Source organism: Electrophorus electricus, chromosome 9, assembly GCF_013358815.1.
Source record: "Electrophorus electricus isolate fEleEle1 chromosome 9, fEleEle1.pri, whole genome shotgun sequence".
Lineage (NCBI taxonomy): Eukaryota > Metazoa > Chordata > Actinopteri > Gymnotiformes > Gymnotidae > Electrophorus > Electrophorus electricus.
In genome coordinates, this window is record NC_049543.1 from 4,175,434 (window position 1) to 4,201,599 (window position 26,166).

At 45.0% G+C, this 26,166-nt stretch overlaps 1 protein-coding gene across 3 annotated transcripts in view; it reads right to left on the reverse strand.

Annotated features, from left to right (window-relative positions):
* Positions 1-26,166, reverse strand: part of ap1b1 (adaptor related protein complex 1 subunit beta 1) — a 30,620-nt gene that overhangs the window by 2,311 nt on the left and 2,143 nt on the right. For 2 of the 3 annotated variants that reach the window (XM_035529802.1, XM_035529803.1), the window contains exons 2-22: positions 23,317-23,375; positions 21,359-21,464; positions 20,782-20,917; positions 20,068-20,313; positions 19,548-19,738; positions 18,471-18,692; positions 17,196-17,316; positions 16,628-16,723; positions 15,945-16,060; positions 15,183-15,348; positions 14,474-14,572; positions 13,719-13,978; positions 13,173-13,374; positions 12,659-12,679; positions 11,508-11,537; positions 11,035-11,178; positions 10,320-10,465; positions 8,772-8,901; positions 5,302-5,386; positions 4,190-4,276; positions 2,273-2,427 (exon numbers count right to left, since the gene is read on the reverse strand). In XM_035529802.1, coding sequence (XP_035385695.1) covers positions 2,273-2,427; positions 4,190-4,276; positions 5,302-5,386; positions 8,772-8,901; positions 10,320-10,465; positions 11,035-11,178; positions 11,508-11,537; positions 12,659-12,679; positions 13,173-13,374; positions 13,719-13,978; positions 14,474-14,572; positions 15,183-15,348; positions 15,945-16,060; positions 16,628-16,723; positions 17,196-17,316; positions 18,471-18,692; positions 19,548-19,738; positions 20,068-20,313; positions 20,782-20,917; positions 21,359-21,464; positions 23,317-23,353 — 2,796 coding nt within the window. In that variant the 5' untranslated portion in view covers positions 23,354-23,375. The remainder of the gene's footprint in view (positions 1-2,272; positions 2,428-4,189; positions 4,277-5,301; positions 5,387-8,771; positions 8,902-10,319; positions 10,466-11,034; positions 11,179-11,507; positions 11,538-12,658; positions 12,680-13,172; positions 13,375-13,718; positions 13,979-14,473; positions 14,573-15,182; positions 15,349-15,944; positions 16,061-16,627; positions 16,724-17,195; positions 17,317-18,470; positions 18,693-19,547; positions 19,739-20,067; positions 20,314-20,781; positions 20,918-21,358; positions 21,465-23,316; positions 23,376-26,166) is intronic. The other variant, XM_035529804.1, reaches the window with a different exon arrangement.

Consider the following 26,166-nt stretch of genomic DNA (forward strand, 5'->3'; position numbering starts at 1 on the left):
GTCTAGGGCAACAACAACAACCAAATGTCCTTTAAAATACTGATTACTGTTGGCAGGACTGTTCAGCTGGGTGTAGAATCTGCAAGTGTTTTGCTCCAAACCTGCAGAGCTCCGCCCCTTTTACTAATGGATCCACCTCTCGAACCAAGAAAGGATCCTAGTTAGTGTAGTTAGTGCTTCCCTGTAGGCTCGTCGTAAGAACCTGCAGACACCAAGTCTTCCTGGGATGCAACAGCACACCTCCAGCACTTACAGTGTGTTCTTTTCCCCAGCAGCGTTCTGGGAAGAGTTTCACTCACATGCTCTGTCACACAACATGGCACATTAAAGCCATGACACTTGAGTCCTGAAGAAAAGAGTGGTTTCAAAATATCCGAGTCAGGCAAGATCATCACACTGAATTTGCACCGCACGGGTTCCCTCCCTGCCGCTGCCCTCGCTCTTCACAGAGGCTAAACGGGCGCATCGGACCGCCTGCGTCTCGCGCTCATGCACCTGCTTCCCACCCCCTGCCTCACTAACACTTCCTTCTGCTGCTCATCAGCTGGTTATTTGGTTTTTAGCTACTAACCCCCCTCACCTTCCCACTGGCCCCTTTTCACATGCCCTTCTCCCTCATTTGTACTAAAAATGATAAAATAATAAAACCAGTCCAGCTCTGTCCCCCGAGAGGTAGCATGGGACTGAATACCAGTTTGCTCTTTTCTCTTTGGAGAGGACATTTTCAAGTCCTTAGGCTGCATTTAACAATGGAAGTCCAGGAGTGGCAAAGGTTCAAAGACAAGCTTTCACTAGCCAATCAGAATGAGAGAACACTGTGCACAGTCTGAGAGGTTCAGAGGACTGGACAGAGAAACAGAGCAAACTCAAAAGGACCAATTCTATATACAGCTCTTTATAACCTAAACTTTGATGCAGTATGTCATTATATCATCTGTAACATGACAAACGCTTATATCAGGACTACTGAACTAGTGAAAGAACTAAACCCTTTAAACATTAACTTTTTAAGTCCATGTGTAAAGAATTGTCCATGTGTAATGTGACGATTGAACACTTTTTTTCTTTTTGCACTAACTGTATTGTAACAAATATAGAAGCACCACAAACTAAAAAATAACCGGAAAAAAAAAAAAAAAAAATGCAAGCAAGTAAAAAGACCTTGTGGTCAGATGGGATCTAAAGAGCAGGAGTTGGAATAGGACACGGATAAAGACGTAAAGCTAAACAGGAATGACAGAAGAAAAGGGGAGGAGCTAAAAAAAAAAAAAAAAAAAAAGTCAGATGAGCAGAGTGGCTGGTAGAACTAAAGCTGTTGGGACGCTGTGGAAGCCCACCCCACCCACCTTAAGGGGCAGGGGAAGGGTAAAGGATGCCATGGGCGGTCAGCTGGTTGTCACAGGGATGTGAAACAGTCAGAAGTTATGGAACTGCACTTCAAAAGGGCAAATGCGTAGGGAACAGCATGGGCCAATGTGGATGATTAGTGCCAGCAGAGGCTTACAGACTGCCCTGAGCACCAATGGAGAACAAACCAGCAGAGTGTGACAGCTGCTGGCACATGCTCACTCGTACATGCACGCGCGCACACACACGCGTGTAAGAGTGCATTTTACGGTTCTTGGTGTCGGTGTACCATGTGGTTAGCAGTGCACATCATGGGAAAACAACAAAATGATCCAGGCCTTCAAGAAAGCCACAATCATACAACATGGCAAATTGTACCCAGAGAGAGGCAGACAGAGACAGAGAGGCACGCGTGCGCAAGCGAGTCTCCATCAGAAGTGGATCTGTGCTAAACCAGTGGAGTGATTAAAGAAGAGTAAGGACTGTGTTCCTTTGTGAGCCTTGTGTGTGAGAAAAGATATCTGCTCTCATTTTAACAGCACATTTGGAAGTTAGTCACTATAGAAACAATGCAACCTCTCTTACTAATTTTCCTATTACTAGCATGAAACATGACATCTCCACACATGCATGTTCTCGCACACACACACATTCTCACACAGCTCTCAAGTTACTATGTGAATCTCCTTTCATAATGTACCCATCACACACACCTCATGCTGCCACACTCCCACCTTAGACACCCACCCTGCACACACAAACGCGCGTGTGCGCGCACACACACACACACAAATGCTTCCAATCTGCAGTTTCTCCCACATTCACCAGCTTTCTCCCAACACTGCCTCTCTCTTACCCAACACCAGTTCTCACACGCCCTCTCTCCTGCCTCTGCCCCGCCCTGCCCTGCTCCATGCCTCCTTACCATATAGTTGGGGGTGATGGACTGTATTCGTAGTTCTGCCAGCGCCCAGATGCCATTGGTCAGTTTGATGGACTGGTACAGCAGATCTTGGGCGTCCACTGTCCGCTTGGCTACTGTGAACACGTTACTGCCCTGCAGTTTGGTACTGGCAGCATCTACATCAGGAGAAACAAACACACACACAGAAGAGGATTTTAACTATGATGCAGATCACCACTGCCATACAACTATAGACATGAACGTGTGTGTGTGTGTGTGTGTGCGCGCGCGTGTGTGAGACCCCTATATGGACTGGAGCAGTTTATCAGGGGGGCGTGTTTAATAATTTATTTGCATGTCCCTTCAGTGATAAAACTCTCACATCCAGACTGAAATATAATTACCACAGTAGGCATGGGTTTATAGTGGAAACCCAGAAGTTTGTGTGATAATTATTTGTATTTAACAATAGATATGTTAAGTGTACATAATCCACAGCTGGAATATAATAATTAAACTGTTTACAGTATTAATTTATCGGCATTTTGCAAATATTTAATAAACTGCCTTGACACAATTAGTCATTATTTACAGAAAACTAAAAGCTAACATTGTGCCTGTGTAAATGCTTGACTTCCATAGCTGCCATTATAACTGCCCTTCAACTAACCAGCGGGGGCTCGTCTGATTCATTTGGTCTACTTTCAGACCCTGTAAACCATTGACAGGGTTGCGTAGTGACAGTACATGTAACAGCGTTACAGTACAGGTTCACACAAACAGGTAACTGCATTTCATTACGGTTAAAGGCAGGTAACTAAGTTAAATGATACATTATACATATATGGCAGTCGTCATTAGGATGACATCACAACTTAACGAGGGTCAATTACTCCACGTGTCTATTTTTTTGCTTTTATAACGATTCTAATTAAGTGAACGGTTCCCACGACAACTGTTACACAGCAACGGCATTGAATGTAGTTTGTAGTTATTTAAAAGGTTAACATATGCACTGCACTCCTGTCCTGAGAGTATTTTGCATCTTCATTCCCTTCCTGTTGGTGCCTGGAAACATATATCTGTTCATGAGACTGCACAGATTGAACACAGGTGTATGTGGGAGTTAGGGGGCCATACTGCCTGGTACTATAGGGAACTAGTGTTCCAAAACGCTTCAGCAGTTAATGGGTTGATACGTCCTCAAAATAATTATGGAAAGTAATCAGATTACCTTAATATAGTAAACCTTTGGTTTAGGTTATATATACACACATTTGTAATAGGAAAGAGGGAAAAAAAAAAACCCCCAAAACAAACAAACAAAAACGCAAAAACAGAAGTTGTCACAGAGTAGCACTTATAAAATTACTCTGGGACACCATGTAAATTGAATTCCATCCGAATAGGACTTATGGCTGATTTCAAACATGTTTAAGTTTTTAAGTTTAAGGTAAACTCTAGCATGAAAAAATCATCCCTGCTGTTGTGGGGTGAATGGAAAAAGTGTGAAAAATCCACCCTGCTCCATTAGTGACTTCAAACAGAGGCAAGTCCACACAGACCGTCAGTGGGTCACCCCATCAGAGTGTAACCAGGGGCAGATCAAAACATCCGCGCACTGATATAATGGCCTGAGTGTCAGGTGATTTCACATCACAGAGGAAATACAACACAAGGACCCATTACAGCAATAAATACAGCCCTGAATGGGGTAGGGCTGTGAGATGAATATGCTTCCTGTTTATTTCAAATGAACATGTGGCAAGGGTTAGGACATGGTGTCGGCATGGAAACGGCCTGCTAAGTGTCTGCCTACTCTTCTTCATTCATTTTTCTGCCACCTCCATTTTTCTTATTAAGCCACACATCCATCCACCCTCTTATCTGCCATCCGCCCATCCATCCATCCAGCCACATTTCCACATATCTTCTCACCTGAATTGAGGTGAAAGTCTTTGATCTGATACTGAGTCTCGTTCTCACTGGGAATGTCCTTCCAGGTGGCCAAGAACACCTGCCGATCTGGTCAGGCAGAGACAGACAGACAGACAGACATAGAGGGAGGGAAATTTTTTTTTTTAAAAATCAGAATTTGCCTGCTTTCTACTACCAAAAAAGGTCCCTACATTTCTAGACACATTTAAAAGGCCAACTTTAAAGACGCATTTTAAAGAACTACAAAGCCAATAAGCTAACCCTGAAGAGTGCCCTTAGTCAGCTGGTTTTGAGCCTCATTAACCCAGTAACAACTACTAAAACAGACCAGAACCCAACCACATAAAACAGTTCATAAAACATTTGCGACTAGGAAACTGCAACACTGGGACCTCAAAACTAAAACTTAAAGGAAATTAGAGTGTCATCACCTAAACTAAGAACATGAATTGGCATAGTATCTCCTTACTGTCAGAGCTACAAAGCCGAGACAGACCCCAACAAAGTACAGGCTGAGTGAGATTAGTCTAGACCTCGCTGCCCAAAGACAGACAATAGAAAAACCTGGTGCGCACAGGCGCACACAGTCTTCTTTGCCAAATATTTTGTTATAATATTATGTCAATAATTTTGTGAAACTGAACTTCTAGTACTTTGGCATTATACTTTGCACAGGGATTCCATAAAGCCATCTTGACTTGAGAGTGAAAGAAAGAGAATATGTCTGTATTTAAAAGACTGAGTCAGTTTCTACAGAGGCCAAATTATAGCTATTTGGTACAATTACAGGAGGGGGCCACACACACCCTCACTCACAAAATAACTACAGGAAAATTATGATCTCTAAGCATGATTACTATTTTGCTAGTATAAATTTATTGGTTAAGAATGGTCAAACTTATCATTTATACATGAGCTAAAGTAACTTATTTTGGTCGTTTTTTCCATCTGGCTTTCATACAAAGTGATGGAAGTGACAGCTGTTATTCTCTGAAACACAGAAAATGCAAACAAACCAGGACCCAGGTTCCTAATGTTCGTTTACAGCACCACATTAACACTACACACACACACACACACACACACACACACACACACACACACACACTCACCCATCTTCCCATCCTCCACAAACAGCAAGCTGATGGGGTACTGGCAGCTGAAGTAAAACACATCAATGTTATTCTTCACAGCCACCTAAGAGGGGACATGAGATAGAGGAGAGGGGAAGAGAGAGAGAGAAAGAAACAGATTGGAAGAATCAGGTAAATGTGACTGAATAACTTTTTTTTTGTAGATTTATTAAGTAGCAGACATGGGGGGGGGCTGAGTGAACTGTGGGTGTGTTCATACACGATAACTGGAAGGCTTGTGTGACAAAATGGGCTGACCAACTCTGGCTGTTCTAAACTGGTACCAGTCCTACCAGAGTGGCCCTAAATATTAAATTTATGGCAACTTCACAGTGGTGGGGCTTGAACCAGCAACCTTCCAATTACAAGTCAAGTACCTTAAATCACAAGCTATGGCCCCTGTGGTAATATTATTATATCAATATTACGCTGCACATCCCAGCACCTCGCCTCGTCTTGTGGGGTCCCTCAGTGATTGATCCTGGGACCAGCTTTATTTTAGCGTCAACTTGTCTGGTCTACTGCGAGGCTCACTAGCCTGCAGAGAGTACAAAACGCTGCAGTGAGAAATATGCACACAAACGAGGGAGTGTGCTTTACCTGTTCTCAGAAACCTGCACTGGCTACCTCTGCCTGTCTTGATTTGGTTTAAAATACTCTCAAAGACCTTCAAAGGCCTCCATGGTACCACCCCACTGTACCTCACTGAAATTATTAGGTATGTTTCACCCATAAGAGCCCTCACATTTACCAACAGTACCTTACTAGTTCTGCACGGCGGCTGTCTAGAGAGGCCCAGCAGCCCGTTTCTATTCTGGCCGTCCGTTTTTGAATTCCCCTCTTATTAACCTGAGGGCTTTTAAGAATCTAGATACTTTTCAAATGAGGGCTAAGATCCATCTGTTCAGATTAGCTTCTAATTAACCTGCGACTTCTTCAAATTCTGTAGCTGTATTTTACTCTTCATTTTTATTTATACACACACACACACAATATATATAATATGTGTGTGTGTGTAATATATATATATATATATATATATATATATATATATATATATATATATATATATATACATATATATATATATATATATATATATATATATATATATATATATATATATATATATACACACCCCCACACACACCCCCACACACCCCCCCACACACCCCTGTTGTATATATACACAACCCTTATATAACCCTGTTTTGTTTTTTTCGTCAGTTTGGACAGAGCACTCCGTCACTCTGCGAGTTATACCGTATATGTCTATGTACATGACAAATAAACCAAAAAGAAACATTTCTGCATAAAGAGCATTGGTAGGCTCCAGAGTGTTATTTGCATACAGAGCGCTGATAGGCTGAGGACGTACAGAAATTCTAATAAGAATTCTTATAAGTCTAATAAGAATTGTTCTGAGGGTGTGAATGTACAACAGGCATGTAGTCTGTAGGGTGATATGGTGATTATGGAAGTTCTAGGAAAATGTCAGGTAATACCATGGCTCACGTGTGTATTGAACCGTAGACAGAAACATGCAGTGTACCGTTTCATCACCGTTTCAACACAAGCACAAAGACACACACACACACACACACAGGCAAATGCAAGCACAATCACCCACACACAGACACGTGCACAATTCACGCCTTTAATCTTCTCTTCCTTTGACTCATGCCTTTTCTCTCTCACGTTTTTTGTTCTCTTCCCTCCTTTCTCTGTTGGCTTTGTTTCCGTGTGTGTAGTCTGTTTCCACAGGCTGAGCACTGAACATGAATGCAAGAACACTGAACAGCACTAAACATGAGTGCGTGAAGTTCAGAGCATGTTCAGAGAGAGGCAGACAATCACAACATGGGTAAAGTTTTTTTTTAAAACTCGACTACAACTTGTTCCTGATTTCAGTCTCTGTTGCATGCAGTAACTTTCTATGTGCTCCAGTAAACCCAAAGGACAATAACTTAGGAGTTATTATGGGGGAGGGGGAGAACTTCATACTGACTCAGTATGTATAACTATAAATGATCCTCTCATTTGGTAGCTAATGCTGCATTACACAGTCAGATCCAAGAACTCCAAACATTCCCTGATTCAGTGTGCACCTCTTTAGAAGTGCTAAAATGATTCAGTTCAGAGTGAAGCGTCTGTGGTAACAGCTACACGCGTTTGTTTTCCACACTGCTCTCGTGGTGTAGTTCTGTCAGGCGAGTTCATATCGAGCGCTGCAAGTTATGTAGCTTTTGTAAAGGTTGCAGAGCGGAGAGTGTAGCATCGATCTGGACACACAGGAGGAAGGGCAACAAGCCAAACTCGCACAACCGAGCTGGAGGGGCTCGTTCTGAATAATTCATACGGGAAGGCAGCCAAAGATCACACACAGCACTAAGTGCACCCCCCGCCCCAAACACACGGCACCAACCGCACAACCCCCCCCCCCCCAACACACGGCACCAACCGCACCGCCTCTGTCTCAGCAGTACACAGGACTGAATTTCAACTCCCCCGGAATAAGCATTTAGAAACTCTCTCCTCAACACATCCCCTAAAGGGAGTCTGATTACATTTGTAAAATAAACAATACCCAGGAACATCAAAGAAAAGGTGAAATTAAGGCACTAAAAACATTCATATGCAAGAACAACAATAAAACTTCAGCTGAGTAACCAGTGAAAATGTTAAAGTTTGTGATACTCATATGATGTGCACTCCTAAATCATCTCTGCAGAGTATGAGCTGTTGGCTACATAACCTATATTCCAACACATGAAAAGACAGAGCTTTATGAAGGCCATAATCTTCTCCATTAGCCGACAAGCAACTCCCTGAGGGTAAACAGCATAATGGACCATATCGGGCTAGACAGCTGTACAACTCCAGCCAATCAGAGGCTCTCCACATGCAACTCTTCAAATTGGAGCTTCACTGGTGTGATGAGGGTAATGAGGTGGAGGACATGCAGAGTGACTGTAGCTTTACTGTTGGGGTGGATCAATGGAGGAGAGTGGGGGAGAGTGCAAGAGAGTGAGAGACAGAGAATGAAAGAACAAGATGAAGCCAGATAGTCAGGATGAGAGAGATACACCGAGGGCAGAGGGGAGGGGTGTGCCAGGGGTTAGGGAGATGGTAATCCTGAGATGAGGTTAGTGAGTTTCCAATACAAAATCTCATTTAGCGGTCATGCAGCCTGGTATATCACACCCACACACATTACTTTTTTTTGGGGGGGGGGGAGGGAGAGAGAGAGAGAGAGAGAGAGAGAGAGAGAGAGAGAGAGAGAGAGAGAGAGAGAGAGAGAGATACAGCCTCAAAAATACAGGCTCCTAACAGCAGCACTCGGGAGAAATCTTCCATAGGAACATTACGCATTTACTGCAGTGCAGCACTCTGCTGTCATGATGGGGTTTAAGCACCGCTGTGGGAGCAAGAAGACTGAGGAAGGTTACCTGTAGGTTGTTGAGAGGTTCCATCTTCATAATAGGACCATTGGTGTTAAGGGGCAGGCTCACATCAATGGTCTGATTCTGAGCAAGAGGAGTGAGGACCTGCAGAGGGCCAGCAGGGGCAAGCCCAAAACTACACACACACAGACACACACACACACACACACAGACACACACGAGGATGAAAGGAAAGAAAAAAAAAAAGAGATCAGAATTTAGTGAACGTTCATATCCACTAAAGACAAAAATCCATAAGCAGTCCAAGCGATTTCATCTAGATGGGCACTAATGAGGACACTAAAGACAGTGGACAAGGCTACTCAGAATCAACGCTGTGTCCCTCACCAAGCCCCGCCTCAAATGCTACGTCCCTCGCTCACCAAGCCCCGCCTCAAATGCTACGTCCCTCCCTCACCAAGCCCCGCCTCAAATGCTACGTCCCTCCCTCACCAAACCCCGCCTCAAATGCTACGTCCCTCCCTCACCAAACCCCGCCTCAAATGCTACGTCCCTCCCTCACCAAACCCCGCCTCAATGCTACGTCCCTCCCTCACCAAACCCCGCCTCAATGCTACGTCCCTCCCTCACCAAACCCCACCTCAATGCTACGTCCCTCCCTCACCAAACCCCATCTCCGCTACATCACACACCCTGTCTCAACACTGCATCCCTCACCAAACCCTGCCTTGCTTTTAGCGGACATTTATGGCATTTAGCTGATGCTGATTACTAGTCTAGTACCTTAACCACTGAGCTACCACTGAGCTGTTGCCTTCCTCACCAAACCCTGCATCACTTGCCAAACATCATCTAAGGATGATGAAACACCATGTCTTTTCACAAGTGTCTAAAAATGCTCAGATTTAGCTAGGCTGGGCCACAGAGCCACAGACAAGGTGTTCTGAAATGTCTCATCTCAAACAAAAACACAACCGATCGATGGACTGGGGCATGGCCAACGCTTCACTAGGATGCACGTTTGCACTTCCTCGCACTGACAGACCACTACAACAGAGTGATGAGGCTCGATTATGATCCCTCATCACAAACTGGGGTGTGAGAGAGAAACATCACATGATCATTCAGCTGGAGGAAGTTACAGCCTGACAGCAAGAGTAAGAAACTCAGCCTTAGTTCAGCCGTTAAGAGTATAATGTGTATGTGGCTTTTCAATACATGATTACTAACATCAGGCTAATGCATCATAAAACTCTAAAATGAAGTGTAATATAATGACTCAGTATCTGCTGAGGAAAGGACACCCTGAACTGTAGATTTCAGATCTCACTGCTCCCACACACACACACACACACACACACACACACACACACACACACACACACACACACACACACACACACACACACACACACACACACACACACACACACACACACACACACACACACACACACACACACACACACACGACTGATGGAATTCCTGAGCTCCACAGGTGTGCACTTCCATTGTAAAAACTCAAATATGGCAGTCCATGTTTACAGGTGCAGTGTAGTGTTGTATGGGGAACTGTGTCGCAGGCACTCTCACCTGTTGCGGTTGAACTGAATGGCGAAGTCGGTCATGATGCTCATGGCATTGTTGGTGAGGGATAGGTCCATGTGGATGCCACCACCTCTCCTGGCAAACGTTCCAGAGATCTCCAATCCTTTAGCTTTCATCGCTGGTAACCACACCTGAAAACACACACAGAGTTACTGAGAGAAACTCATCTCTCATGGAAAAAGAGAAAAGTCTGCATAACTATAGTATAAAGCTGCCATAATCTGCCAGACTGAAGGAGTCCACTCTCTCTCATCAACCCCCCACATTCTCCAGGCAAACCTTCCTCCAAAATCCTGCCTTCCACACACACACACACACACACACACACACACACACACACACACACACACACACACACACACACACACACACACACACACACACACACACACACACACACACACACACACACACACCTCTTAGCCTACCCACTGCGCTGTGTGCACATCTAAGATACAAGAAGTTTCCTGACTGGCAGTATTAACCAGAGCTGCCCAAACCCCCACCTAACTCATCTGACCCCAACCCCGATCCAATACACCTGGCTCGAACATTCACATACACGTCTGGTCCAGATAATAATGTTGGTGGAGAGTTTAAGACACACCCACGCCAACTTTCCCTGAGCTCTGACAGATGAGGTGGTCATGGCTGTATCAGCGTTGAGCAGCCCTACAGCGTGGCGAGGATAAAAACTCACTGCTTTGGGCGGGACGTAGGATCCGGTTGCCATGCCTACGCCTCCACCAAGATCAAAGAGGTCGCCCAAACCACCTCCCATGGCAGGGGTACCGCCAAGACCTGCAGGCATACCCCCTGTGCCACCGGCCAGACCCACGGCAATCTGTGGACAAAGGGAGACGAAATTAAACACATTCATCAGCCTTTTAACAGCTACAGGATTGAGACCGCAGGCGGCAGACGGGTACCAGTGAAACCACGTCCCACAGGCATGGAAAACTTCTCGCTTTTATAGGTCATTATTTTACTCAAGCCCTTTGACTGGTCTCCCCACCACATCTGAGTGAAATGGGAAATGAAAAAGAAAAGTGCACACTTAATTCATGTAATTAGGTTTGAATTCCTCCCCAGTAGCTGGCTGAAGAAGACACACACACCTCGTTAACCCTGACATCACCCATGTGTGTGTTAGAAGCCCAACCCACAACTCACCGCAGGGCTTCCTCCGATGTCTCCACTGAGCTGGAGGGGCACAGAGAGAGACACAGGGGTTAGAGAGTGCACGCAGTGGGGCAGATGATGGGCAATGTGGGGTATCGGAACGGACAGGACATATGAATGAAGCAGTGACATGGTGGCCTTTAAAAGAGCAAGAATTACGCGCCGACACGCTCACTGTGGCTCCCTTGATGTACCCAATGACAAGGACAAATTAACACCAAAACAGCACACCTAGTAAGGTGTTCTTCCCACACTGAACCTCAAAATTTGGGTCCAACACTGCATCATCTGATAAAACGACATCAACAAGTCATTTACAAGTAAATGCTCTACTCAGAGGGCATTACCTTGACGTGAAACACTATGACCGTGCACAGGGAAGAGGGATTCTCTCTAAAAACACACCCAAACAGCAAAACACTGATCTGAGATAAGTTCCTCACTCACAGTCTAAAGGACAAGGTCAGGACTATGCGTGGGGATCTGCTTTTAGGTCAGCTAGATCCATTAATTGGCGCAGAGTGCAGGAAACGGGCCTTTTCTTCCCTATATTTGTAGGATAACTAGGTAGACACCACCTCTGTCCTGTAGGGGGAGCATGACTCATGAGGGCAGGATATGAGCGAGTGATGCAGAAGAGTGATGGCGTGGAGTGAGGAGAAACATGCAGAATCCAAAAAAATAAACACAGAACAGTCATGTGACCAACATGCCCACAAGCTGATTAAATGCTTGATATGAAATGCAAGCTCTGCGATCACAAACACACCTGTCTGGGGTACCACATTTTCCTGAACATGCATGATCTCTATCTCCACTGAAATCTGTTTTTTTGTTTGTTTGTTTTTTTCTCTGTGTATGTGTACGCACACATATCTGCGCCAAACAGACATTATTCCCTGTAAGGAATACTCACTACAAGAGTGAGCATGAATATTTCAGGTCTGTGCTAAATAGCACTGGCAATCACACAGGCAGAAAACCAAACGCTATAGCTGGATGAGAGTCGGTAGTGGTGCTGAGCCTGTATGGGCCCTCGGAGTGCCTCCTTCTAATGTACCCTAGCTGCTACACCTCGCCCCCTGCTGGCGTAATGGAGTGGTATAGGGTGGAGCCAATGGCACTTGCTGCCTGTTAATTACCGTTTCAGATTCATCTCCCATCTGCACGTGAAGCAGATATATAAATAAATAAATAAAATAAATAGAATTAAGAAAAGGAGACAAGAGTGAAAGAAGAGAGTGAAGTCAAACAGGAGACATACGTTCGCTCAGGTAAGCCCAGCCCTGCACCAGCTGTCCAAGACGAACAGAGACTCGGGGCTGGAAGTGTCCAGCTTCACTGTGTTTACAAGCACGGCTGAGCCAAAACGGCTTCCTTAGGATTAGCCACGTAAGACTTTAAAAGGCTTCCAAGTCAGCTGAGTATTTTGAAGCAAAACATATCCATGATCAACACTCAGGAGATAAACAGGAAATTCTGCTCTCACTTTCCTGTGAAATGTCGAGGTTACTGGGATTTTGAAACAACCCTCTCCGTCATCTCCCTCAAAGCCATTTTTCTAGTTTCTGTTGATCCTTTGAGGTGCCACCACTTTAGATGACGCTGTGAGTATGGAGTTACGTACTGGGAACCAGAGGGGCGGTGTAGACCTACCAGGCTGTCCAGACCCCCTCCTAAGAGGTCTACCCCCATCTGCATCGAGGCAGGAACCACGGGCACACTAGCAGAGGGCGGAGCCAGGTCCAGGTTCAGGAGGTCACCTAGGAGATCACCCTGAGATGGAATGACAGCGGGCGGAGCATCAGAGACACCTCCCACCGACTGGCCAGCATCTGGGCTTTCAGCACTCTCACCGCTGATGAACAGAGATTGATCAAGAGAGAAATAACAGAGTAAAAATGGCAAGTTTTAGGTTAGACTAGTCATTCTTCTTATTGAATAAATTACAGAAAAAAAAATATTTAGGCAGAACAGCCTTTTTTGAAGTTCAACGTGTGGAATTCTGCTCATCAGATCATTATTACATTCTTATGGAGGTGTGTCAGGTGTGTTAGAGCATGCAAACACACACCTGTGCAGTGAGCAGGAACTGATGAGAACTAAGACTGAGAACCACTGCTCACTCTTAAAGCATGCATCTGCATGCATGCGCACGTGCACGCATGTATGCGTGCACGTGCGTGTGAGACACACACTCACGAGGCCGTGCGGGCAGGCAGGCGTTTGTGCTGGACCCCACGGCTACCCTCCACAAAGGCATTGGGTGGTTTGTGGTAGACGGAGGCAAGCGAGCCGATGTGGCAGATCAGCTCCTCCAGCAGGGTGGGCTCGATCAGGTCCGTCTCCTCCGAGATCAGCGGCTTCTCCGCCAGCACCACCTCCTTAGCTGCCACTGGGTCAGTGGAGAGCAGACGCCAGTAGATGTAGCCGCGGTCCCGCAGATCTGGGTTGTCGGAGTCCTAGAATGTAAACAAGTGTGTAATTTGGCCCAGCCCTGTGAAAGCTCAAAGGAGGTGGACAAGGAGCTGGACCTCTAGCGCAGCACTCTGCCTGATTAGAGACTGAGCCGGGCAGCATAGTAGTAGAGGGCGAGCCACACGCAAGGTAAGAGCACATCAGCTCCCAGGGCCCTGACCGCGGCTCCAGAACCACGGGGAGGGTTTCACCCTGACAGAAGTCTGGCAGCCAGACAAGCCTCTGGCTTTAATATTGCCAGGGAGGACTGAGACAAGGACTGATTATCAAAAGGATACACATGGTGCATGTTCATGGCTATCACCAACATGTAAACGCCACAGTATAAGGTAAGAGTTAGGTCTGCTACTGTGGTGCGTGATACAGGAATCCTGCTTGTACATGACTGACTGAGCAACTGAATGGTCCAAGAAGAAATGTGCAACTGTCTCTGATGTATGCATGTGTGTGTGTGTGTGTGTGTGTGTGTGTTCTCCCACCTGTGTGGCCAGGCTGAGCACCTGCTGAACAAGCTCCTGGGTCTCAGTAGGTTTCTTCAAGAACAGCTTGACTATGGCCGTCAGCAGCTGTAGCTGCACCTGTAGGAAACGGGTGAGTGCAGGTGAGCGCTAAAACAGAGCCTTTTTACCTCAGTTTTACACAGTATTTCAACCTTCTCACACACACACACACACACACACACACACACACACACACACACACACACACACACACACACACACACACACACACACACACACACACACACACACACACACACACACACACACACACACTGCAGTGTTTATGAGAGAAAGGGGGAGTGCGGAATCTGGAGAGGCTCCTCCTACTGTAGACCAGACTGATTATGTGCGATCATAATTGCAAACCAACTGCGATTTCTCTCCTTTGCTCTTCGGGTGACTAATGTAATCAGCTTAAACGCGCATGTCCTTGAACGCCTGCTGCATGTGGGTCACGCCTGCGCAATTGCAGTGTGGAGCTGTGGGTGCTGTACAGATGATCATGTAAATGTGTGTGTGTATGCAATACTGGTGTATTCTGTGTGTGTTTATGTAGTACCTGTGTATTCTGCTGTGTTGTCCTTTAGGGGTGTGGGTGTGTGTGTGTTCTCATTGTGTGTGCATGTGCTATACCTGTGTGTATACCTACATGTTGTAAATGTGTGTGTGTGTGTGTTTCAGACACCTGTGTGCTCTCATCATGGAAACCCTCCAGGAAGCTCTCTAGAAGTTCGTCAGCATTGTCGATCCTCTCTGCGTACTCGCCCACGATCCAGATCATGGCTGCACGGGCCTCTGGCTCATCCAGAGAGTCCAGGTTCTCACACAAGGTGGCGATCACGCTCTCATACCTAGAGACACACACACGCGCAAACAAAACACTCTTTAGCAGGGTTCACGTGTGTTGCCCAAGCTAGTATTTTCTTTCCTGCATGAAACTGGCCAGTCTGCAGAGCCTCGGGGCACAGGAAGATAAGTGAAGATGAGAAGTTAAGTAATGAAGAGAACAAAAACTCCCTGCTGCTCCTACAACTGATAACTGCTAATCCACACCAGCAGGGGGTGCTTCATGGCAAGCGCAAGTCTCCATGTTAAAAAAAACAACAACAAAAACAAAAACACAAGACAATCCTCAGAACACACGGTCCAGCGCACAGACCACTGACCATGAAAGGCCCTGGAATTAATCACTCTGAAACACAGAAAGCTGGAGGGTCAGCTGTCTGATTCCATACAGTACGACACGGTTAGAGGTGTGTACGTTACGACATGGTTAGAGGTGTGAGCGGTATAACAAAACAGAAAGGCAAAAGTATCCTAAATACACAAATTCACCCTGTACGATTCATCATGTAGTGTAGCTGTCCCAGCCTGTGCCTGAGTCTGTTAGGGCCCTGTGCAGCTGTCCCACCCCCGACCCGACTATGTACACACAGGGGGAACGTACTTGTTCGGGTATTTGCGGAAAATGTCCTTGATGACCACAATGGCTTCCTGTACCACATAGTTGACCTTTGTCTGAATGAGATCCAACAGAGTGCTGACACAGCGCTCGGCTGATTGCTGGGGGACACAAACAGACAGACAGACAGACAGAGTGAGAGAGAGAGAGAGAGAATATTAAAGGCAGAAGAGGAAGATAATTGAATATAAACCTTTTTCATCCTTCTTCCATCTCTTTTATGCAGCTCATGAGTCAATATCTAATTCTCCTGAATATTGAGTAGTATTGATCACTGCAGTATTGATCACTGCAGAGAAATCAGTGATTCAAACATATATTTTAAACACATCACTCATTTCTCCTCCAGTATGGACCAAATAACTAGAGTTGTGCTGTCATTTATTACATCCATTCTGTCCCTGGTGCACATTTGGAATCAAGAGTAATACTTTAATTGCCAACTGACACATAATTGATGAATTAATCAAATGGTGTCTAATTATTTGCCATTTGTCAGTGTGAGGGGTGAAGCCCAGTTGCTTGATTACCAATTATCAAGCTCAATTAAGCCTCTTCTACATCATGAGAGAAATTAGTTAATTCATGCATGAGTAACAGGAGTTTTCACAGCCACCGTATTGTAATTAAATCCTGTCCTTCACATGAACTGATAAACACTAACTCACCTCCACTTTGATGGCACAGCGGCCAATAGCACGGACGGCCTTGCGGACGAAATCCACATCCACCTCAGTGGCATACTCCTTCAGCTCAGCCAGCACCTGGACAAACACGACACGACACCACTATAGCCACCCCCAAAAATCACCACACTTTCAGAGACAACCACCACAATGGGATTATTATATACAGGGCTCATTTACATAAAGTAGCCTTCTGTGAAATCTGTACTGCAAAGGCCAATATCGCAATAATGTCTGATACAGCGAGCAGTCCCAGTTCACAGGCGCTCCTGTGGGGCCTAGGTACTACAGAGCCATAGTGACTCAGCTTGTACGGGGCCTTCTGATTGGCTGACTGAGTCAGACTAAATTAGCACAGTGGCAACTCTAAAGCCTGCAGTGCTGAGCTGTCTGAGGAGGTGATGTGGCAACATCCCTGAGTTCAACCTGGCACAGCTAGAGACGCTCTAATGAAAATCTGAAACGCTGTGCGTTGTGCGTTGTGTGTGTGTGTGTGTGTGTGTGTGTGTGTGTGTGTGTGTGTGTGTGTGTGTGTGTGTGTGTGTGTCACCTGGGCGATGTTGGCTTGGGAAGCCAGACGGATCATGATGTCCAGTTTTTCCAGCTTGACGTAAATGGGGTCATTATACTTCACAAAAAAAACCTTCATCTCATGCTTCAGGATCTCAGGCCTGGACATGCCAACATGAAGGACAGACAAAGAAACTGTCAGTTAGGGAATTAAAAAATGGATGTTTCCATTCCAACATCTGAAGCTACTGCAAATACTCTTTTTTTTGTTGCCAAGATATATAACTTAAGCAACATCTTTAGGCTGTCCAGTAACTGACTCTACTGTTGGACAGCCTTAACCTTTACCTCAACTTTAATGAAACCAGCTGCAAAACTGCAAAAAGCAAGCAAGCAAGCAAAAAAAGTTATAGTTCATCTTTATTCCTGTTAGTATATAGGACCAAGAACCATTTCCCTCACTGGATATTTATCCAGCAACTCTGTCACCCATTACAGTTATGGAACCCTGTACAATTTAACATAAGTTGCGGTAGAACCAAATGTTAATGTGACTGGCAGGGTAATACAGTCCTTAGCCACCAATCAACACCATCAATGGCAACGCAACTCTTTTCACTTACTGGTCAACAACATTCGCATTAATGACTACACTACTCCTTGTAGTGTAGTGTAAAATCTGGTGAATTTCAAGGCCGATCTGCTCTTCCCCACAATCGCAGAGTCTCCCAATTTCAGGGTGATCTTAAACGATCATCTTCCCAGATGGTGTGATGGGTCTATACCCCAATCTTTACTCTTCCGATCTACTCCCAGTCCAGTCGGGGCCACCCCGTAAGTCATTAATGTTTAACATTTTTGATATTTACAACACCTGGTTGTGTAAACAGCGTGAATGTCTGTATAAATGTGTTCTGTAAAAGCCAACAAAATAGACAAAGAAAGTAGTTTTATGACACTCATTCGCTAGGTGTGTTTAGATACGAAGTCACGATAGTTTGAGACAAAACACAACGTAGTGGTTCGCAAGACACTCCACTGAGGTTCTGAGAATTAGAATCACTGATTGGGATTCTTGCGCGTTTGCATTTCATTCAGGGCACGTGTATTGTGGGGACTTGGAAGACTAACCACGATCAAGGTAAAAAATAAATAAATAAATAAATTGGTGAAAAATGTCATTATGCGTGAGATGTCATGTTTTCGACATCGGTCAGATTTATTAATATGCAGTGGTGTGGGCCAGGGATAATGCATGTGGTGACCCCGCCTTTCCAGCATTCTTGGAAGCTCCGCACCTCCGTGACCCACTTACCGTTTCTGCACGATGAGATTGATGTTCCTCAGCGCCACGTACTGCAGCTCGGGCTCAGCAGAGAGCAGCGTGACGAGGGGCGGGGCCAGCTTCTTCAGCAGTGTGCCATAGTAGTCCAGGTCTTTGGGCAGCATCTCCATAAACTTCATGAGTACCTTCACAGCGGACAGCACCACGGCCGAGTTGGCGTGTGAGAGGCGTGGGGTCACGCGTTCACAGATACTGCAGAGAAGAACCACGCAAGACCGCAATGAGCGCAGTCACCATGCAAGAGAGCCGCATGAGACCACTGTGATCTTGTGTGGTTCTCTTGCACAGGTGACCTTGCAGCTACAGTGCAGGGGAACCACACGACGTGAGCATACACTTGGAACGCGGAGGCCAGCAGACCGTGTTAGGACAGGGACACCCGACTCTGGCCCAGGAGATGTACCGCTGTGACCAGATTAGTTTTCCATCTAAATCCAGCACACCCAATCTCTTTAACAAAGGCCTTCTAAAGTGTCTGAACATTAGGGGGAGGTGTACTGGAACAAAACTCTGCAGGGTGACATCTCCAAGAGTGGAGATGGCCATGCCTGCATGCTGTTAACAGAAATATTCATTACAATTATTCTGATTATAAGAGTACAGTGTGCCTTACAATATACTACAAACTGGTGGACAGTTAAAGTGACAGCACAGTGGTGTAAGGTCCAACATGGTTAATGCATTATTCTGCCCAAAATTAGTTAGATTTGTTCGATGCATGTAAATATCATGTCTCAACACACCTACAGAACACTTTTAGTCTGGAATGAAATGAAGACTGGTCAGAACGCTCACAGTGGTACAGAACACGGCAGCACACGACCAACAAAACAGATCGTGCAGCAGTATTCAAAACAGCATTAAAGGAGAAAGCTGATAGAAGGGGCCTTATTTCAGGAGCTGTACGTGAGTGCAGGTCTCCATTTTAGCTTCTACTCCTGCTTCCAAAACACATGCGGCAGGTAATCGTCAACCACGGGCTGTATCCTAAACAGAGTGCACCATAGATGGCAGAGTCAAAGCTGTGACCTGGATCTGACCCCTAACCTTTGCGACTCGCGGTCATCACGGGGTGTGTAATTGGCCAGGCAGTCCAGGATGAAGATCTGGCCCCATTCTGTGCACTCGTTCAGGGCCGTGAGCAGCTTGTTGATGGACTGGGGGTTCAGGTCCAGCAGGTTGCAGTTGGGATGGGACTCGGATATCTCGGAGAGAGCAGCTACGGCATTGGCTACCACCTGGGAAAGCAAAAAAGGGGGGGGGGGGGAACAAAAAAAAAAAAAAAAACACGAGGGAGGGAGGGAGACAGAAGAAGAAAAGGAGGTTGTTGAGTGTGTATCAGAAATAAAAGCTTAAAAGAAAAGCACTGAAGAGAAACACTAGGCACAAACAGGTAGGTTTAGAGTTTAACACTACAAAGGTCTAGACACAGTAGCATGAAATTACACACCACAAGATTGACACAACCCCAACCCCCCCCCCCCCACCCCCCCACCCCCACACACACACCTCCACCCCAATCCAAATGAAAGAGGCAGGTGTGGCTGGCTAGGTCAAAGAGCCTCACCATGGGGTTGGAGTCAGATATCAGGTCCTTGAGGGTGTCCAGAAAGCCCTGGTCCTCCACCAGCTGGGCGTTGATGTCGTGGAGTTTCGCCACACACACTGCTGCAGTCTTCCTCACATACGGGTCTTCATCCTTCAGACATTTGCGGAGAGGCTCACACAGGTACTCTGTGATTTTATCCACGCGAATGCAGCCCATGGTCCGCACTGCCAGCGCACGGATGAGGGGGTTCGGGTCCTCGCAGTCCTGCCATGCAGACAACGACAGTGGACTCAACCAGGCTGGAACGGACTGGTCTGAACTGGACCACACCAGACCAGACCAGCCTGGGAGAAACTCTGTTGTGGCGCTTTCATAACACCTAACAAACTTTGTATAAAAGAGTTTATATAAACTGAGCCTTCACAAAGAAACTGATTATTTTGTAAATTAAATTTAAAAAAGACTAACTACAGTTACCAACTTGTAAAAATTCAGTTTCATGTCTAAAAGGCCTTGTAAGTAAGGGTTGAGATGAGCAGGTGCATTGCTGGTGAATAAGGTGAGGTCCACCCTCCTGTTCTGTACAGCACCTCTATAAATAAAATACAACCCATTCATTCTGACCCCACACACCCACCCACACACACCCACACACACCCACACACACACAGAGAGAGAGAGAGAGAGAGAGAGAGAACACCCAGTGTCCTCAGCTCTGTGAGGGATTCCTACCTTGACAAAGGTGTTGACAGCCATGATGGCCATATCAGGCTGGCTCTTTGCGTAGTTCATGAGGTACAGGTATACCAGTTTCTTCAGCTCCAGGTTATCAGTCTGCATGCAGTTCACGACATCAGGAAACAGGGCACTGTGCAGAGCCAACATGGAGGACTGAGATGATGCCAGATAACTACAGTGGACTGGGATTACACTGTTAACACAACACAAGTATAAACACAAGTATACCTATTTATAGCCTTAAAGACAGAACGAAACTGCACCCGATGTCTGAGGGGATGTACATTTTAATGTCATTTTTAAGTAAATGTGCTCCTAATATGCAATTACATTTTCTTCTGAACAAAAAAAACAAACAAACAAAAAAAACCAAAACCCTCTCAAAACTGCTCGTTACAGATTAGAGACGGGAGAGAAATGCATGGCCTTAATTCCCTAATAAATGACATGCATTTCTTAAGCATGCAAGACTGACGCAAATCTGCACGTGCACAGCCTTAAGTGCCACTAACAGTCTACTGGCTTGCGTGAAGCCACAGATGCATCTAAAGGAAGAAGACACTTCACTCACCTGACATCTTTGCCCACTGTCATGGAGGCAATGACCTTCTTCACTGCCTCCTTTTTCTTCTCTTTTTTATCACTGTTTAGCTCAGCCTTCAGTTCAAAGATCTCTCCTGGGAAGAGGACGGACACACACACAAATCGACTTCACTGGAGGCTCCTCTCGGGTCTTTCGTTTAGATTTAGTTTACACCTTAGCAGCTGTGTGTGTGTGAGAGATCAGAAACTCAGAGCACATTGGACCCCCTCACATCTGTGAGAAAACACTCTAAATAAACAAGAGGCTGCCATCAACAGCAATATCACACGGATCCGTGCGCTTCCCAGGTGGAGTGGGGTGGTGGGGTTATGATCAGGCTCAGTTTGAGACACCCATCCGTGAATGTAAACATGGAACGAGTGCTTTCTGGACCTCAGAGCTTCTGCCGAGCACTGGGGGTAAACAGGATTTGGGGCATCAACTATCGCTGAAACTAAAACAAAGAAACACAAAAACATGGCATCCAAAGCCAGAGGATTCACACACAAACCCACATCCAGAGTCTACACAACGTTAAGGGTTAAACGGCTTACACAGCATTTCACAGATGTACAGTATAACTTGTTTGTCTCCTCTTGGACGCTTCTGTGCAGACACGCGGGGATCTGGCAAGGATCTAACACACGCCAATGAGCCAGAACTACACACTGAAGCTCTACATCCAGTTTTAAACAGCACAGGTCATGTGTTATTGCATTAAGTATAATGCACCCAAACACACAGGGCTAGATTCATACAACTCGATGGTAACCGTGCCACACCTCACAAAATGTGTGACGTAGTAATTAATTCCTATTCATCAAGTTACCGCAGCAATAACTGGCACGCTGGTGTCAACTTACCACTAAGCTAAATTAACCTGTGCCCCAAGTAAAAGCCAATTAAAACTGACAGGTAAATGAGGCGGGATCTGCACGCTTGAGCGGAGTTGTTGACTTCAAATCTTCTAAAATCACAGCAGAGCAGCAAAACTGCATCTTTCCTCAGACAGGATCTGTTTAGTTTCTTTCGCTCCTACACCTAAATTTGCATTTCTTAAAGCAAACTTTCCTGGCATTCTGAGCTACTGCTCACGCAAATCACCTTTGTGTACTTCTACTACGCAAAGGTTTGCTGTTAAACTCAGTCAAAAAAAAACAAACGGGCCTTTTAAAAAAAACTTGTCAACTAACTAAAAGAGTACATGTTTAATGAACTGCATGCGTGACCAAACATTGTTAGAGAAAAGATCGTCCAATCCCTGTCAGCTTCTTAGTGGGACGTTTTTTGTTGGAGGCTGCAGAGTGGTGTTCTATTATGAATCGCTACAGTCATATACAACCGAAGACACAATGCAATAGCACCAAATACCCTGAAAACAGTAACACACAGCTGCATTACACAATTATAAATGGGAACACCTGTAACCACGGCACTGTTTGCTGTTACTGTCACAATAAATCTGTGGTTAGGGTTTATGAATTTGGCCTACAGTCCAATTCAGTTTTACTGGGCCAGAGAAACATAATTTATGATGGCATGCTAAGCAAGACGCAGCCTGATGGGTCACACGAAGACCTACACATCCTGTCTGTCTCTGCTTAATTACAGTTAATGATACTGCATCTGAATGTGCAGTAAAAGCCCAGAATTACTCTGCTCCGGTGAGACGGGAGCGACACTGCTCAGAGCTCGGCACTCTCACAGAGTGGACCCGACATGCTGGGAATTGCTTCCTTTTTTTTTTTTTTTTTTTTTTTTTTTTTTTTTTTTAAAGTCCTTGATTACATTTGTATGTAGCAGTATAGTTTCTCCTTTTGTATGAGATTTAAGATGTCTGAGGGAATTACATAATTTATAGAACAGAATAAGAAAAACAATGCATAGTTCCAACAAGCAAGAGAACACACACACACACACACACACCAAAAGGAAAGATAACTCACCTTTCTTTGTAGTGGTGAAATATTTAGAGTCCGTCATCTTCGATCCTGAGACTATTATCCTGTAAAGAAAAAACCCACAGAAAAGTGAAATAAAGATCTAATATTCTCTCACATCTACTTTCTTCAATTACAGCCTTCTTTAAAACTACATCCCACAAAAATCGGAAGGTGGGGGGGCAGTTCAAGTAGCAGTCACCCATTTGCTACTGAGGGGCCTTGAGCAAGGCCCCTAACCCGCTGCTCACCCCAGCAGTGTACCTGGCGTAAAATCTATGCCAGAATAAACATGTGGTCCTGATCCTCTGTGGTGACCCCCAGAAGGGGAAAAAGTAGGACAAAAAATAATCCAAGTTTAAAATAAACACTTCAAGGTATTATGCTATTAACTGGACGTTTACTGAAAATCAAAAATAAACCACCAAACACCACTCACTGCCCATAGCCTAAATTAACTCCTGGCACTCCTTGGAGAGCTGAGTCCACTGACACGACTCACTAAAGAGAGTCAGAACACCCACCAATACTGGGCCTATATCCACCAATACTGGGCCTATATCCATAATGGCACGTTTGAGATCACGTAATTAAGGACAAAAACAACTGCAAACAGACTTTAGCCAGTCATATATTTGCCAGCTTTATAACCATGTAGTGATTTTCACAGATACCTGGAGGTCACGGTTTTCAAACTGGGAGTTGAGAATGGCTTGTTATAGTAAAAGTACATAAGCCTATATTTTAGATAAAATAAGACATTTTAAATTAAAAACTGATTAATATTATGCTATAATGCTAACATACAGTAATACACGGAAATACATTTGACACGGCATTTTGAAAAAAGATGACTGTGAAGCAATGGTACAACAATACACAGAGACCATGTCAACATAACAACCTCTTTTAAACTGGATACAATGCAAAATGGCAACAGGAAACTCCAGAAAAGTGGATTCATGAAAACTTAAGGAAGTCCTCCCTGTCACTTTAACCCTTGTCCCTACCGTTTACTTAAGATCACTGAAAACCAAAGCTGAGGCCTTTATTCCTGAGTCAGCAGGGTTATCCCAGCATTCCGCCCTTGTCTCCACGCAGTGCTCCGCCTCTCCGCATTGCCAGGTCTGCAGCACACGGTGCTCTCCGCTTCCTGTTATGCCGACCCTCGCTCTGATCCTTCACCTTCAGAACGCAGAGGTCCTTCAAACTGCATGCTCTGCGTTTCAGGACCACGTTCCCACTCCCTTGGCCATTCTGCCTCGCTGTTTCCACATCGGGAAACCCTTACACCAGTAGTAGAGGAATCTGCCCAGAAATCAACATGATCGTGCAGTTTCCTCTTTAGCCCCTAATAATAACGGTGGACAAAGGTGCTAAATGTAAGCTGGAGCAATAACATCCTTTACAGTGCTTAATATTTCAAACAATAAAACATGAAGTGATATGAAGTGAAAAAAAAATCAATTTGGGTTTCATGCAATAATGTTCACCATCAGCAACTGATAATTCCTTTACTAGTCTGCTGCTGCCCCCCCCCCCATTCAGATGAGTCCGTCATTGTTTTCATCAGTTTGATATATTCGTTTACTACCTAGTGGAAGAGTGCTCCAAAAGGAAAAATCCACATCTTGTTCTTCCGTTTTGCCCTCACAGTCTTAGCAGCCACTCTAGATGCGCATGCGTGACACACCTCCAGAGTAGACGTTTTTGAAGGAGAGAAAGGACTAAACCTTGCCTGATACAACACAGTTAGCACGGGGTGGGTGGGTGTGTTCTCTCATGCTGAGACTACAGATAGCAGCTCTCAGCACAAACACTTTTCTTAAGAGATAACATTGTGAACCCTTCAACTGCACAGCACACAACACACCATCCTGCTTTAAAACATACTAAATCATACTTCTGAACCCTTACTGCGATGTGCCACACTGCCTTATGATACAGTAAATCATAACCTTAATGTGACACGTTAAAGACTGGTCAGCATTATTTTTGAACAAAAATATTTATAATATCTATATTTGTTGGATCATGTGAATGTTGTGATTCATCTAAACAGTCTGAGACTGGTCCAGATACTCACAGCACACAGATGCACAAACACATGCACCCAGCAATTTCTTACTATACACTTATCTCAAAGCAGGACTGGGAACTGGCTTCATACAGACCTGTTCCTCCTAAAAAAATAAGCAATATCACTGAAAGCCTTTTCTAGTATTTAACCGCCAGTAAGTTTTCAAGCTTGCACTGTGCAAGTCCAGTGGTCTTAGACATTTGTTGCAAGTCACACTGTATCCAAAATCTTGACCAAATTCCAGCCAGTTTGGCAATAAACCCAGAGTGCTAGAAAATTCTGCTTGTGTCATGCAAAGCGCTATTCTTTGTGTCAAAAAATGGAGTCCCATTACTGTTTAATGTCTTGCTTTGGAAAAACAAGGCTCCAAAAGCTGGAGGCAAGTCTCCGAGAAAATATCAAATGGGCAAATTTTCTCTGCTACCGAAACATTCTTCTGCTGAATTTACTGTTTTTTTGTTTGTTTGTTTTTTCACTTTACTGCTGTTTGTGTGTAGTGTTTGTGACAGTGCCCCCCCAACAACAGGTGGTTGTTATGTTCATTCCATTTAAAGCCCTTTCTGTTTGTGTGACTGTTTGTTTGTCGGTCATTAATACTAATGTAATACTGTTACACTGGCTTTCCTTAGTTCTGATTAGTGCACCTTTATGTTCAGTTTAGTTTTTGTTCAGTTACACTTTTCAATTAGAGACTCGTTTGCTTCTTCCTTTATTCCTGCACGTTCTGTGCCTGTGACAGTTGGCAGCAGTTGCGAGCAATTCCAACCTGTTCCCTA